The sequence below is a fragment of the Ambystoma mexicanum genome, chromosome 8 (assembly GCF_040938575.1).
Source record: "Ambystoma mexicanum isolate Mex_15411 chromosome 8, UKY_AmexF1_1, whole genome shotgun sequence".
NCBI classification, from domain to species: Eukaryota; Metazoa; Chordata; class Amphibia; order Caudata; family Ambystomatidae; genus Ambystoma; species Ambystoma mexicanum.
In genome coordinates this window covers 585,820,726-585,834,392 of record NC_090929.1, presented here as the reverse complement: position 1 = coordinate 585,834,392, position 13,667 = coordinate 585,820,726, and the positions used below count along the sequence as shown (strand labels likewise).

Sequence of the window (13,667 nt, the reverse complement as noted above, 5' to 3'; positions counted from 1 at the left end):
CGGGGCAATCACAGTTGGTAAATACGTGCGTGACTCACCGTCTGCCTGTAAAAAGAACGTGCAAAATACGCGCGTGTGCGCGTTGGCAACACCCCCGCCAAAAGAAGAATTGTACACTGTCTGAGGAGACAGGACAAAAGAAGAAGTGAACGCTGTTTGAGGAAACAGGCCCAACAAAAAATCAGAAAAAAGCTGTCAGAGGTAACAGGGAGTACGAACTTGAAACGCTGTGAAGTAATCGCGTATGAACTGACAAGAAGTACAGAATTCACCCATTCGCTCTCCACGAAAAGCACATACAAGGAAATGGCGTCCGACACGTAGCTTTTAAACCGGCCCACACATACACGTCACATACGCATGTACGCGCTAAGGCCCTTTCCTCCAATTACACGCGGACATGCAGTTTTCCCACGTGTGCTCTGTCATCACGTGCTATGAGGGAAACTCCTGCGCGCGTAATGTAACTTACGCGCTTACGCGCAAAGGGCCTTTGGTCCAATGAAATCGCGCGTATGTGTGCAGACGCGCTTACGCGGTAAGGCCCTTTCCTCGAATTACACGCTGACATGCAATTTTTTCACGTGCCAAATCACTCTGTATCAAGCTGGCCACGCTCCTGCCCAGAAGGCCGAATGACTGCCCCCCAGAGCCCTGAGCACGCTCCCACCTGCAATCTGCTGCTGCCTGACTGCCTGCTGCCCACGTGCCCTGCTATTTGGTGCCTGCACGTCAGCCAGGCTTCCAGTTGCTGTGTCCACCCCTGCTGGAACAGAAGACTCCCAACTGGGATACCATCGCTCCACAGCCCAGCACCAGGAACCAGTTGCCCACCCACGCCTGCCTCGGGGGTCGCCATGTTGGGGCAAACACCATCTGAGACCACTGGCGACCCCCAACCAGAGAGGCAGAGGGCCACCAGCTTCAGTGTGAAGGAAGTTGGTGTCCTGGTGGAGCATGTCCTGGGGCATTATGATACCCTCTTCGGAACATCACGCGCCAACACGGAAGGACGGGAGAGGATCTGGGACGACGTAGTGGTTGCCATCAACACAGAGGGGGTGGCAACCCGCGACATCAAGCACGTCAAGAAGCGCTGGGAGGACTTTAGGTCCAGGACCCTCCAGAAGACCCGGCGCCCCGCGGAGGGGGGCCGGGTCAGTATGAGTGACATGCAGATGAGGGTCCTGCAACACGTATGCCAAGCGCTCCACGCCCAGATCCTTCAGAGGAAGACCCGTCTGAAGTTGAGCGGTAAGTGGCCAAGCATTGGTGTGCGAGACAGGGCATGTTGCAGTGTGCTGGTAGTCTGATACTTGCCTGTATGTGTGACATGGGCCATGTATGGATGTGTGTGTGCAGGGACATCATGGTCATGCATGTGAGACCAGTAATGTGTGAACCACATGGTTGGTGCATGAGTTCCAATGCTACATGGGGAGCTGTATGGCAAATGCACACATGAAAGCATGCCAGTGTCTGTTCTTGCACATGGTGGGGGTGTGAGGGATGGGTGCTGCTGTCATGTACATGTATGGTACACATGTGTGTGTGTCTGAGAAGTGTGTCTGTGACTTCGATACGCCATGGATTCATGACACATGTCCGTGATGATGTGTAGATTCACTCATGCAGTGCGGTCACCGTTGTATGCACTGTGTCTATCCACTGTGTCTGTGGTGTACAAGGCATAATGCATGACCCTCCGGTGATGTGTGTGCATGGGATCAGTGTGAGCCAGGATGCATGTGAGTTTGAAGGCAACATTTTGATTAATAGAGGCCCTTGTACATGGATGCTGATGTTGATTGCAGGCGCCATGCCTGTTTATGCATGTGTGTTGCGTGCATTCACCCATGTGTTGTGGAGGGACAGGATGGAAGTGACGTTAGACACTGCCACTCATGTGTTATTGCTTCCTGTCTAGGGGAATATTGTACTGTACCCTGATGCTTGTGTTCTATGTCTCCCTCTATGCAGCGTCAAGTGAAGAAGAGGGCGGAGACGGCGCTGTGGAGCCAAGCGGCGGGGATGCCTCCACTGGGCGGCGACGCAAGGCCCAGCCACCCTCCCAGGACTTGCCATCATCCGGGAGCGAGGGGGCTGGTTCCGCGTCTGCCACTATGGCTGTGGCGGAAGGGCCGGGTGAGCCCCCACAGGGGCTTGCAATGGCGGAAGACGGTACGGAGACATCCAGGTTGGTGGTCTCCACAGAGGAGGAGGAGCCCACTACTGAGCCGCACATGTGGCCTGGTGGGGGTAGTACCACTGGTGCAAGTGGTGCAGTCCAGGGCCAGGGTCAGGAGGCAGCACAGGTCACCACGGAGAGGCCTGTGCATGTCCCTGTCCTTGACCCTGTGACTGCACCACCATGCACCAGCAGGGAGACCCCGTCCCAGGCCCGTCTGCAGGTAGGGGAGAGTGCCATGTCATCTGCCTCTCCACTACCTGCGGACAAGGGGTCCCATGAACATATGGGCTCATCCTGATTGGTGTGGCGTTGCGCACGCGTGACATTCGTGATGACGTGCGTTCTTCCTGGGCAGAGAACGCACGCCATCATGAAGAGCAGCGTCGCGACGTGGCACTGTTGGGAGGGGCCCTGGTTGGTGGGTTCCTACATGTAACGCGCACTCTGGTGGACCTCTCCTCCTCTGTTGAGGCTATGCGCCAGTCGTTCTCCCTGCCGTCTTCCGGCCCAGATTCCACCAGGGCTCCCTGTGGACCTGGCCTGACCAACACAGCCAGCTTGGCGGAGATCCCATCCCTGCCACAGTCGGGAGTCAGCGGTCCAGCAGGGGTGGACACCACAACTGGAGACCAGCTGATGGAGGATGTGCAGGCATCATCGGATAGGGCACATGGACAGCAGCAGCAGCAGGAGCAGGCTCTAGGTGGGAGCAATGATGGCTCGGGGCCATCGACATCAGGGGGGCAGGCATCGGCCAGAGGGCAGGAGGACCCTGGAATGGATGTGTCTTCCGTGTGGCTGCGGTTGGGCCAGCTTATAGGTGCGGGCGGAAGAGGTGCGGCTCACCATGGTCAGGGGGGAGTTCTCCATGCGTCGGACATTGAGGCGGGCAGAGTGCCCCGAGGCGACTCGCAGGGAGTTGGAACATGCCATGAGTGCCTCCCTGCAAGACCTCGGGGCCAGGACAGAGGCCCGCCTCCAGCAAATAGACATGGAGTTCGATGATGCCCTGGCCGAAAACATCAATGAGTGAGCCGCAGGACTTGCCCGTCGCCATTGTAAATAGTTTATAGTGTTAGGTTTCCTTTTATTTTTTTTATTTTGGGGCTTTTGGACAATGCCCCACACTTTTGTAGTTTTTTTGTTAGGTAGGTTATAAGATAGGTTTCATTTTGTTCGTTGGGCTCTTGGTCCCTTGAAAATTGTATTGTACATAGTTGGACGTTGGATTTATTTGGACTTTTTAATTTCATTTCAACATGGATCAATGGATTTACCTTTTTGCGTTTCATTTGGATTTGGTTTGGTGGACGGAGAGGTTTGGCCATTTTTCTTTTGGACTTGGATATTTTTGAGGAATTTTTTTTTTATTTGGACATGCATTTCATTTCATGTTTGCCATTATTTTATGCTTTAAGTACTTTCAATTGGTTTTCATGTTAATACATTTTGATCTTTTACTTCAATGCGTGGGATTCACTCATTGGGTTCATGCGTGTTGACATGTGGGTTTACTCAATCAATGGTAACCTGTGTGTGTGTGTGTGTGTGTGTGTGTGTGTGTGTGTGTGTGTGTGTGTGTGTGTGTGTGTGTGTGTGTGTGTGTGTGTGTGTACATAGTTGACTTTTGGTTTGTGTCATGAGATGGGCATGTCACTGCTGGGTGGGTGAGAGGGTGGGGGGACATGAGTGGGACATGAGTGGGGGCCTGCTGGCAGGTGCCCCTCACTGCTGGGGGGTGGGGGCGCAGGGGGACATGAGTGGGGGCCTGCTGGCAGGTGCCCCTCACTGCTGGGGGGTGGGGGTGCTGGGGGACATGTGTGGGACATGAGTGGGGGCCTGCTGGCAGGTGCCCCTCACTGCTGGGGGTGGGGGTCCTGGGGGACATGAGTGGGGGCCTGCTGGCAGGTGCCCCTCACTGCTGGGGGGTGGGGGTGCTGGGGGACATGTGCGGGACATGAGTGGGGGCCTGCTAGCAGGTGCCCCTCACTGCTGGGGGGTGTGGGTGCTGGGGGACATGTGTGGGGGCCTGCTGGCAGGTGCCCCTCACTGCTGGGGGGTAAGGGTGCAGGGGGACATGAGTTGGCGATCACTAGTGGAAGGTGACATGTGTGCTGGCTGGGGGGCATGGCCAGGGGTGCAGGGTAGTCCCCTGTGTTGTGGGTTGCCTGCAGGGGCCGTGGATGGGGTGGAGGGCACACCTGGGAGGACCCACACTGCCAATTCACGCGTGGGACGCCCCGTGCACCCCACTGGATACACGTACCTGCTCTGACAGCGGAATTGCGTGTAAAATGTCCTGCGAACCCCAGTAATACACGTACCCCACTCGCACAGGGCCCTTCGCGTGTGAAACTTCCCGCGAACCCCAGTAATACAGGTACCCCACTCGCACAGGGCTAATCGCGTGTGAAACTTCCCATGAACCCCAGTAATACACGTACCCCACTCGCACAGGGCCAATCGCGTGTGGAAGTTCCTGCACACCCTCGAAATACACGTACCCTGCTCAAGTCACGTGTGAGACTTCCCGTGAACTCCAGTTATACACGTACCCCACTCGCACAGGGCAATCGCGTGTGAAACTTCCCACGCACCCCAGTAATACACATACCTCACTCACGCAGGGCCCTTCGCGTGTGAAACTTCCCGCGAACCCCAGTAATACACATACCCCACTCCCACAGGGCCAATCGCGTGTGGAAGTCCCCGCGCACCCCCGAATTACACGTACCCTGCTCAAGTCACGTGTGAGACTTCATGCGAACCCCAGTTATACACATACCCCACTCGCACAGGGCCCTTCGTGTGTGAAACTTCCCGCGAACCCCGGTAATACACGTACCCCACTCGCACAGGGCCCTTCGCGTGTGAAACTTCCCGCGAACCCCAGTAATACATGTACCCCACTCGCACAGGGCCCTTTCGCGTGTGAAACTTCCTGCGAAACCCCCGTAATACACGTACCCCACTTGCACAGGGCCAATCGCGTGTGAAACTTCCCGCGCACCCTAGTAATACACGTACCCCACTCGCACAGGGCAATCGCGTGTGAAACTTCCCGCGCACCCCAGTAATACACATACCTCACTCGCACAGGGCCCTTCGCGTGTGAAACTTCCCGCGAACCCCAGTAATACACGTACCCCACTCGCACAGGGCCAATCGCGTGTGAAACTTTCCACCCACCCCAGTAATACATGTACCCCACTCGCACAGGGCCAATCGTGTGTGGAAGTTCCCGCGCACCCCCGAAATACACGTACCCTGCTCAAGTTGCGTGTGAGACTTCACGCGAACCCCGGTTATACACGTACCCCACTCGCGCAGGGCCAATCGCATGTGAAACTTCACGCGAACCCCAGCAATACACGTTTCCCGCTTGGCGTTTGCTGTTTGGCAGCCCTGTAAACTGGTCCAGGGTTAGCGCAGCCCTTTGCGCTGGATTGGGGATTTTGATGGCTTTTCCTTGCGCTAGGGGCGTTCTTGGGGGCGTAACTAGCGCTGCTGCAGGGTCGCTGCGCCACTGTGCGCCACGGCTGGTTTTGGTAGCAAAAATCCATGAATACGCTGTGCGCAGAAATGGATTTTAGCGCACGCGGCTGGCGCAGAGATTTGCACGCGCACACTGTGCGCCAGATGCGTGCGCCGCTTGTGCGCGATATTCTATGAATTACCCCCCTGGTGTGACACATATGGCTCTTCTACTGTTGTTCCAATATGACAGAGGTGAGAGGGCGGAGTCTATCAGTGACATACTGGTCTGCTGTAATCCCTGGATTTATTTAAAAAAATCTTACATTGCCTATATTTTACAGCAACTCTCTCTGAAGTAATGTAATATTGGAAAGCATTAATGCATCCTCAGTTAATAGTGACCACATGCTAACATACATATATCATACCTTGCTGCTCTGTGTTGGGCGCAAACGATGAGGAAGCTTTACAATCTTTTGTAGTCGTTCCATTAGTTGCTGTAAAAATAAAATAAATATTTTATAAAATTGAAAAAAAGATGATTGTTCAATGGATAATTTGGTTCCCTGGGAAAAGTTGTTAGTGACATAACTGAGCATTTCAGACCCCTATTTCTCATTATAAATAACAATTATCATGTATTTTGCAAAGTATACAGGATATATTGACGAACATATGTAATAAACTGTATTCATGGTAGATTGAAATATGTATAACACATAAGGAAAACGTATATATGGTATGGTAAAGTAGCGATCAAATAGCAGAAATTCAGGTAAGTTACATAATTAAAAATAAGATACCACAAAGTAAGAATATTATTTTATATTTAGAAAGGCATATGCACACTAATGAAAACGAAATCATAAATGTTGAAAATGATATACTTTTTCCTTAAAACTATCTTGACATCCTTATGTGGCATTCTGTAATTCATAAATATAATTTACTGTAAGGCACATTCTTACACCTAAACGTTAAAAAAAAGTTTTACTCATTGCATTCCATATTTTATGGAATTAAACTGCTGAGACAAAAGGGCATTTCCAAATACGAGCGTGACAAAATCTCTTCTTTAAAGGTTTAAAGAGACTTTCCTTAAATTAATCACAATTGTAATGCATTTCACCACAATACTTTCATTACCAAATGTTTCACTGATGATGCTGCAAACTTTTGTAAATAACTCTCAACATTTAAAATACTGAAATTCGATTGGACCATCTACAGATAATCTGGCCATCTGAAGGTAAAACTGTACTCCAAAAGCACAGAATTTTTAGTTGCTGACTACTTTACTACAGCTTTCTTCCCAAGCAACTCTGGACCAACCTGGACTATGGGCAATTCCACAGACTGCACCAGAACAGAAGTGGTTGAATGTGAATGATGTGTGTGATGTTGGCCTAGTGGTTCTTATCATAACTGTGCTGATCTCTTAGAAACCTGACGTAATACAATGTATATCGACCTTCAGCCCACTGTCATTCAAGGTTCAAAGGGATTATGCAGTGACATTGGATCATTGGGACTCACTTAGTGTCCCAACCACGTTTTGCCTACTGTGGTAGCTGGCTATCCAAGATACAACCTTTTCCACTAGAAAGTACTGGACCAAAACAGATATATGTTAGAGCAATGCATATGTTTGGTTGAGTGCAAATTGTTTGAAATATTTTGCCAAAATATTTTACCATAACATGTGGGGGAGACCTTCAAACCCCTCACATACCGCCCACCCTCACTTTATGTTTACCTTACTCCAAACCAACACCTACCTGGCTTTGTAATAAAAAGTAATAAAAAAGGTGGTAAAAAAGAATGTCAACCAATTACATTTGACCAACGGGGCATAACCACCAAAACACCCTAGACTCTAAGCTTGGTCTACTTTCTGTACAGGGTTACTATCCATGTGGACGGTGCAGTGTGTGCCAGCTACCAACAGTACAGAAATACATATTAGCCTCAATATACCTTTGCAGCATAGTCTTCAAAAAAAATGAAATGCCTTCTCGTGGTATATGGAATGACGATGTACCTGTCGTATATCATCGGAAAGACAACATGGAAGGCAAACAAATGCACCATCATTGAAACAAGAGTTATGTTAATCAGGAAGTACGTGGAGTGTCTCTTCTCACCAAATGGCCAATTCGTCTTGTGATGGAACGTTTTGGTGAAACGTATGGCTCCTCATCTAAAATCTGCAGTGTAAGATATATCATGATGTGTAGACATCTATTTTGTAATGAAAAGACACATTACATGACCTACACCATGTTCTTCCCTAGATAGACTGAAGTATCCATAAAGCATGCAATACTAGTAAGATGGCTTCCTACCACAACAAAACATGCTGTCAGCACTTACCCTTATATGTAAGCACTGAGAAACCTCTGCCCATCTACTGTTTTCATGGTCACCTGCTAAAAGAGGTAAGTCCACACTGACCCGGTGCAAGAAGATTTGCACGTACACAGTTGCATCAACAAACAAAACAACTCACAGACCCACAACTCTGGCAGGGCCTTATCCAGAACTCTGACTTGTAGGCGAGTACTGATTCACACTCATAACACAAGCTTGCTTAGTACCCCATCTCTATACTCCTGCTTGTGCATGAACCACTTCAGCACTGACAGTCTTGTTTCTAGTCTTTGCACCTATCACAAGTACGCCTTGAGAAAGGATGTCCATATCACCATGTTTCTTTTTTTTGTGATAATTATTTTTTAGAACAAATACTAGGCATACATACATACAAGACTGTTTTAAACCTTATTGTGATAGTAACATTCTTACAATTTAAAAACTATAATTAGGTATCATTAAGGCCCTGTATATTAATGGATTTGATCTAGGAAAAACACAAACTGTTTTTAGGGATAAGATGTAACTAGACAGCCAATGACGGACCCACAGAGAGGGATAAACAAACACCCACCTAAGGTAGGGAAGGGGAGGATGAGCACAAGACATATAGTTAAACTTGTCCATAACTATAAATTAGAGGTTGTAATAGATACAAATGTAATAAACAGATGCCATTTCATTTCATGTTGAAGCAATATATAAGGAGAGTAGGCATTAAATCTTTCGAAACTGTGAACATTACATATGAAGTTCTACCATTGTTTATAATGAATGTGATTGAGATTCTGATTTTGGATGATATGGTTTGAACGGCTACTATGATAAGAAGATCAAATAAATAGCATGCATTCTTTTCCAATATATTGTGCAGCAGTGCACTGCCTAATAAAAGACATTTAAAACCAAAGTCTTGTATTTTCAAAATGGACTTAATAGTATTCCCCATACTTTCCCAAAACGGTTTAGCATGTTCACAGACTGTAAACATATTCCTGAATGACCCTTGAGCATGTAGACAACTCCAGCATCTATCATTTTGTGCAACATTATATTTAAAGGAGAGTTCCGGGACTTTTTTTTTATTGTCCCTACGGTTCGGCCATGTGTTTTTAAGCATAACTCGGTAGATCGTAGAAAACTTTCCTATGGACCTTACCCGACTTTTCGTCCATTAACGCACTCGAAATCAGCCGCCATTTTCTGATAATCCTATCATTTCCCCCCATCGCCCTGGCTCACCTGCTTTTGCGGCACTAAATCAAATCCCCCGCCCCTGAGCCTGACATCAGCAGACGCGTACCGCCCATTTCCCAACGCCAAAGCACGTTTCGTGTCAACAATCGCTGCGCCTCAGCTAATGAAGTGTCGCCATGGAAATGGCAGGACGCCACTTTCCTCAATAAGTATAAACACACCGTTTCACAACACACAGCAGCAGATTTTCGATTCCATTCCTCTCTCTGTGTTACTTTGAGTATTCTGTGACTCGTTTCTGTGCTCTTGTCAGCTACCTTCGCCGCTTCTAGGCCTTGTGAACACCTGTACCATCTCTGTAAATTATTTTACTTTCTTTACCACACAATGGCTACAATAATGCCGTATATGTACGAGCCCGAGTAACCCGAGGAAGAACTACTGGAAAGGCAAGCACGCGAAAACGATGGGGATTCGGACGGCAGTTGGGAGGACCAGTCAACGGATGAAGAGCCTGGACCATGTCGCATGGACGGCGTCTCCACCTGGTGCACGTGCAATCGGTGCGAGCTAATGCCAACTGAGGAGGAGAACTGCTGCTGCCGTGAAAATTCCGGGTGCTTGGCCTACATTTCAGAAAGCGAGCCAAGTCCGCAATGCATCACCGAGCTGCCAGAGTTCAGGGAAGCCTGCCTCTCACGGACCGTGTTGAGGATGATGATGGTGCTTATGCACGAACTTCGCGGCACTGTTCGTCCGCGTAATCCGAGTAACGAGTAAGTATACTCTGGTTTTGATGTCAGTGATGCCACTACTATGTCATGGTCGTCTCCCACATATAAAATTACATCTACATATCATTCGAATGCATGTAAACTGGTTCCATATTGTGCATTTTCTAGATAGAATTTTTTTCAAAGCAGAATGACATTTTTTACCTGAATCGACAGTGATAAGAAAGTTTTGTCATTTTAATACAGTTTGCATCTTTCATTTTCACAGGTGGTACAGGCTGGTGGCCTATCGTTGCTTCACTTGGTGGCTTCACGGGAGGCTCGGACACCGCGTTCGGAGAGTAATACCTGCCTGTGCGGTACTTGCCATTAGACAACATTTCCCCAGCGACAGTGGACAATACCGTGGATTTTCCCTGGATGTGCTGCAACCGGAACTTTACAATGTGTAATGTTTATTATTTATGTTCAATTGAAATTAAGATCTAAAATAAAACCCAACATATATTTTAACAATGGTTGTTTTGATTTTTTAAATGAATCTAGTGTGTCTCCATTGAATAGTCTTCCTGTGCCTTGTCTTGTCACACCACATGTCTCCGGCCAGCATCCTCCCTCACGCTGGCCGCCCACCTTCAATCCACATAACCGTTGAACCCATATGCAGCAGACATACATATGTTATTTTGCGGGTTGGCATCAAGCCTCCCGGCCTTGCCTCCTCCCCCAAAAATACTTACCACACCACTTTGTTCAAGCGTTGGCAATAAAAGGCTGTTGGATTTTATTGATACAAAACATGGTTATAGGTAAATAATCAATATGGTTGATCATAATAAATCATCCTTTTGGGCACCGGGTACAGAGATGACCCCCTCTGGCCCGTGCCACCTTGCCACCACAGGCCAGCCTGCTGCTGACTAACTGCCTAGGCATCCAGGGTCTCCAGGGTGAACTGCACCCATATATTCTCCTGGGAGGGTGAGGTATTTATAAACTCACCCCCCTGCCTTCCAAGTATTAGATCCTGCAGCCTGCCTCTTACATGCAGTTAGATGGCCTCTCCTTGGTGAGGCCCTGCGGCAAACGAGTCTTGTCTGCACGACCACCGCCCCAATCCACCCCCCCGCCCTATCAAAGGCAGTTCGCACCGGGGTACTTGCGCTGGCAAGTGGAGCTGTCAGGGGGCGATAAAGGCCAAGAGGTGCCAAAGACCATGTACACTTCAAAGTGGTCCATAGAGCATGGGTTGTTGTTCCCATGTCTACCACCAGACCCCGTGTCTCCTGCCAAGCATCCCCCCTCACGCTGGACGGCCCCCTGCAATCCACATAAGTGTGTCTCCATTCACGAGTCTTCCTGTGTCTTGTCTGCACGACCACCGCCCCAATCCACCCCCCCGCCCTATCAAAGGCAGTTCGCACCGGGGTACTTGTGCTGGCAAGTGGAGCTGTCAGGGAGCGATAAAGGCCAAGAGGTGCCAAAGACCATGTACACTTCAAAGTGGTCCATAGAGCATGGGTTGTTGTTCCCATGTCTACCTCCAGACCCCGTGTCTCCTGCCAAGCATCCCCCCTCACGCTGGACGGCCCCCTGCAAACCGCATAATGCCACGACATATACGCGTCATTCATTCACAAACACACCCCTGTTTCGAATTCTTTATAACCCACTTCATATTTCTAATGAGAACTACTTTGCGCTTTGCTAGTCAACCCGTGAAGGTGCTGGTTATCTGCTCTTCGTCTCTGTGAACTTCCGTGACCACTTCGAGGAAACTCGTCAGTTTGCAATCTGTGAACTGCTCCCTGTTCTACGACAAGAAACTACTCTGATCCCTGCATCTAACTGTTTGTTCGTCAAGGTAAGGCCATGTACCATAATCATTTTGCGTGCAATTTCTTTTCGTTCAAGACAGTACATGCAAGTAACTAGTCACATGTTCTGAGTTTAGTCAAATTATTTTTCAATTTTTTTAAAGTTATTCAAATACTTATCCGCATGTGAATAACGTGTATAGTTCCAAGAACCAAAACGAACCTTGCATTGAACCTTTTATGTGTCATTTAATTTTTTAATATAATAATAATGCACTAGAGGGTATATCCCTACTCTGTCAAGGACCGGGAAATTACTAAACCACAAAACAAAAAAAGTGTCCTGACAGGTTCACTAAATATATATATAAATTTAATTTATAATAAACTTCTCAATACCAGAAATATGGCACAAGCTATCTAAAGTATTTCCTAGGTATGTGTTTTACAGTTTTCTGTGTCCACCTAAGTTTTCATAGGGATACATTTTACAAAAATCACCATTTCGTACTTCTGTTTAAGCATTATACAGAAGTAACTTTTTATTATTTCAATTATTACTCATAAGCAAGGTCTGTCAATTACCAAGCACTATTAGCTCAACATAAATTCCAAATCAAGCACAATATGTACAAAAAAGAACCAATAAATATCCATGTTCATGTACACAGTATTTCATACAATGCAAAAGACAGTTATATACACACATTAGAAAAAAACATTTGAAAAAACTTTTTCTCAGAATAGTCAACACTATATAAATTTTGAAGTTGATAGGTCCCCACTCAGAGGTTGAAACCATATGTCTCTGGATTATAAATTTTCAGTTCCATTGGGGGCATTTTCAATTGGTTAGCTAAACTCAAGGTCTACTAGCTAAACTCGGGGTCTACGTGTGACACCAGGATAAATCTAGAAGGTGTCATACTCGCACACAAATAAAACAGAAAGTGCGAGTAAACTACGTTTCGGCGGAGTGGGCCATTCCGCCTTCCTCAGGACCAGTTGAAGTCGTGACCCGTGTCTGGGGCTCAAGCTCAGATTCGTTCCTTCACGTTTACAAATTGACGTTACTGTTTCAAAGGTGAAGTCAACATATGAAATTAGTGTAGGCGAACCGGCATTAGCATAGTAATCCAGAGGTTGTAAACAAAATACATATTGGCAACAACCAGTCGCTAACTCTACCTTTAAATGGGAGAAGCTGTGCAGTAGTCGCTTGGCATCTCTCTATAGATGCAGGGCACTAGGATGTTATTCGGGAAGCCTTGCACAATTCAAAAATGTGCCCGGCATGGGCTGGAGCCTCCTGCTCCATTATGTTTGAAATCTTTGTGCTGAAACCGTGATGAGGCAGGTTGTGCCTCACTCTCTGACACACTCGTTTCTAGCTCTGAGAGAGAGAGGCACAACCTGCACATCACGGTTTCAGCACAAAGATTTCAAACATAATGGAGCGGGAGGCTCCAGTCCATGCCGGGCACATTTTTGAATTGTGCAAGGCTTCCCGAATAACATCCTAGTGCCCTGCATCTATAGAGAGACGCCAAGCGACTACTGCACAGCTTCTCCCATTTAAAGGTAGAGTTAGCGACTGGTTGTTGCCAATATGTATTTTGTTTACAACCTCTGGATTACTATGCTAATGCCGGTTCGCCTACACTAATTTCATATGTTGACTTCACCTTTGAAACAGTAACGTCAATTTGTAAACGTGAAGGAACAAATCTGAGCTTGAGCCCCAGACACGGGTCACGACTTCAACTGGTCCTGAGGAAGGCGGAATGGCCCACTCCGCCGAAACGTAGTTTACTCGCACTTTCTGTTTTATTCGTGTGCGAGTATGACACCTTCTAGATTTATCCTGGTGTCACACAT

At 47.8% G+C, this 13,667-nt stretch overlaps 1 protein-coding gene across 3 annotated transcripts in view; it reads right to left on the bottom strand.

Moving 5' to 3' along the window:
* Positions 1 to 13,667, bottom strand: part of RNF207 (ring finger protein 207) — a 1,212,833-nt gene that overhangs the window by 523,843 nt on the left and 675,323 nt on the right. For all 3 annotated transcript variants that reach the window (XM_069610286.1, XM_069610287.1, XM_069610288.1), the window contains one exon: positions 6,097 to 6,165. In XM_069610286.1, the coding sequence (XP_069466387.1) occupies positions 6,097 to 6,165 (69 nt within the window). The remainder of the gene's footprint in view (positions 1 to 6,096; positions 6,166 to 13,667) is intronic.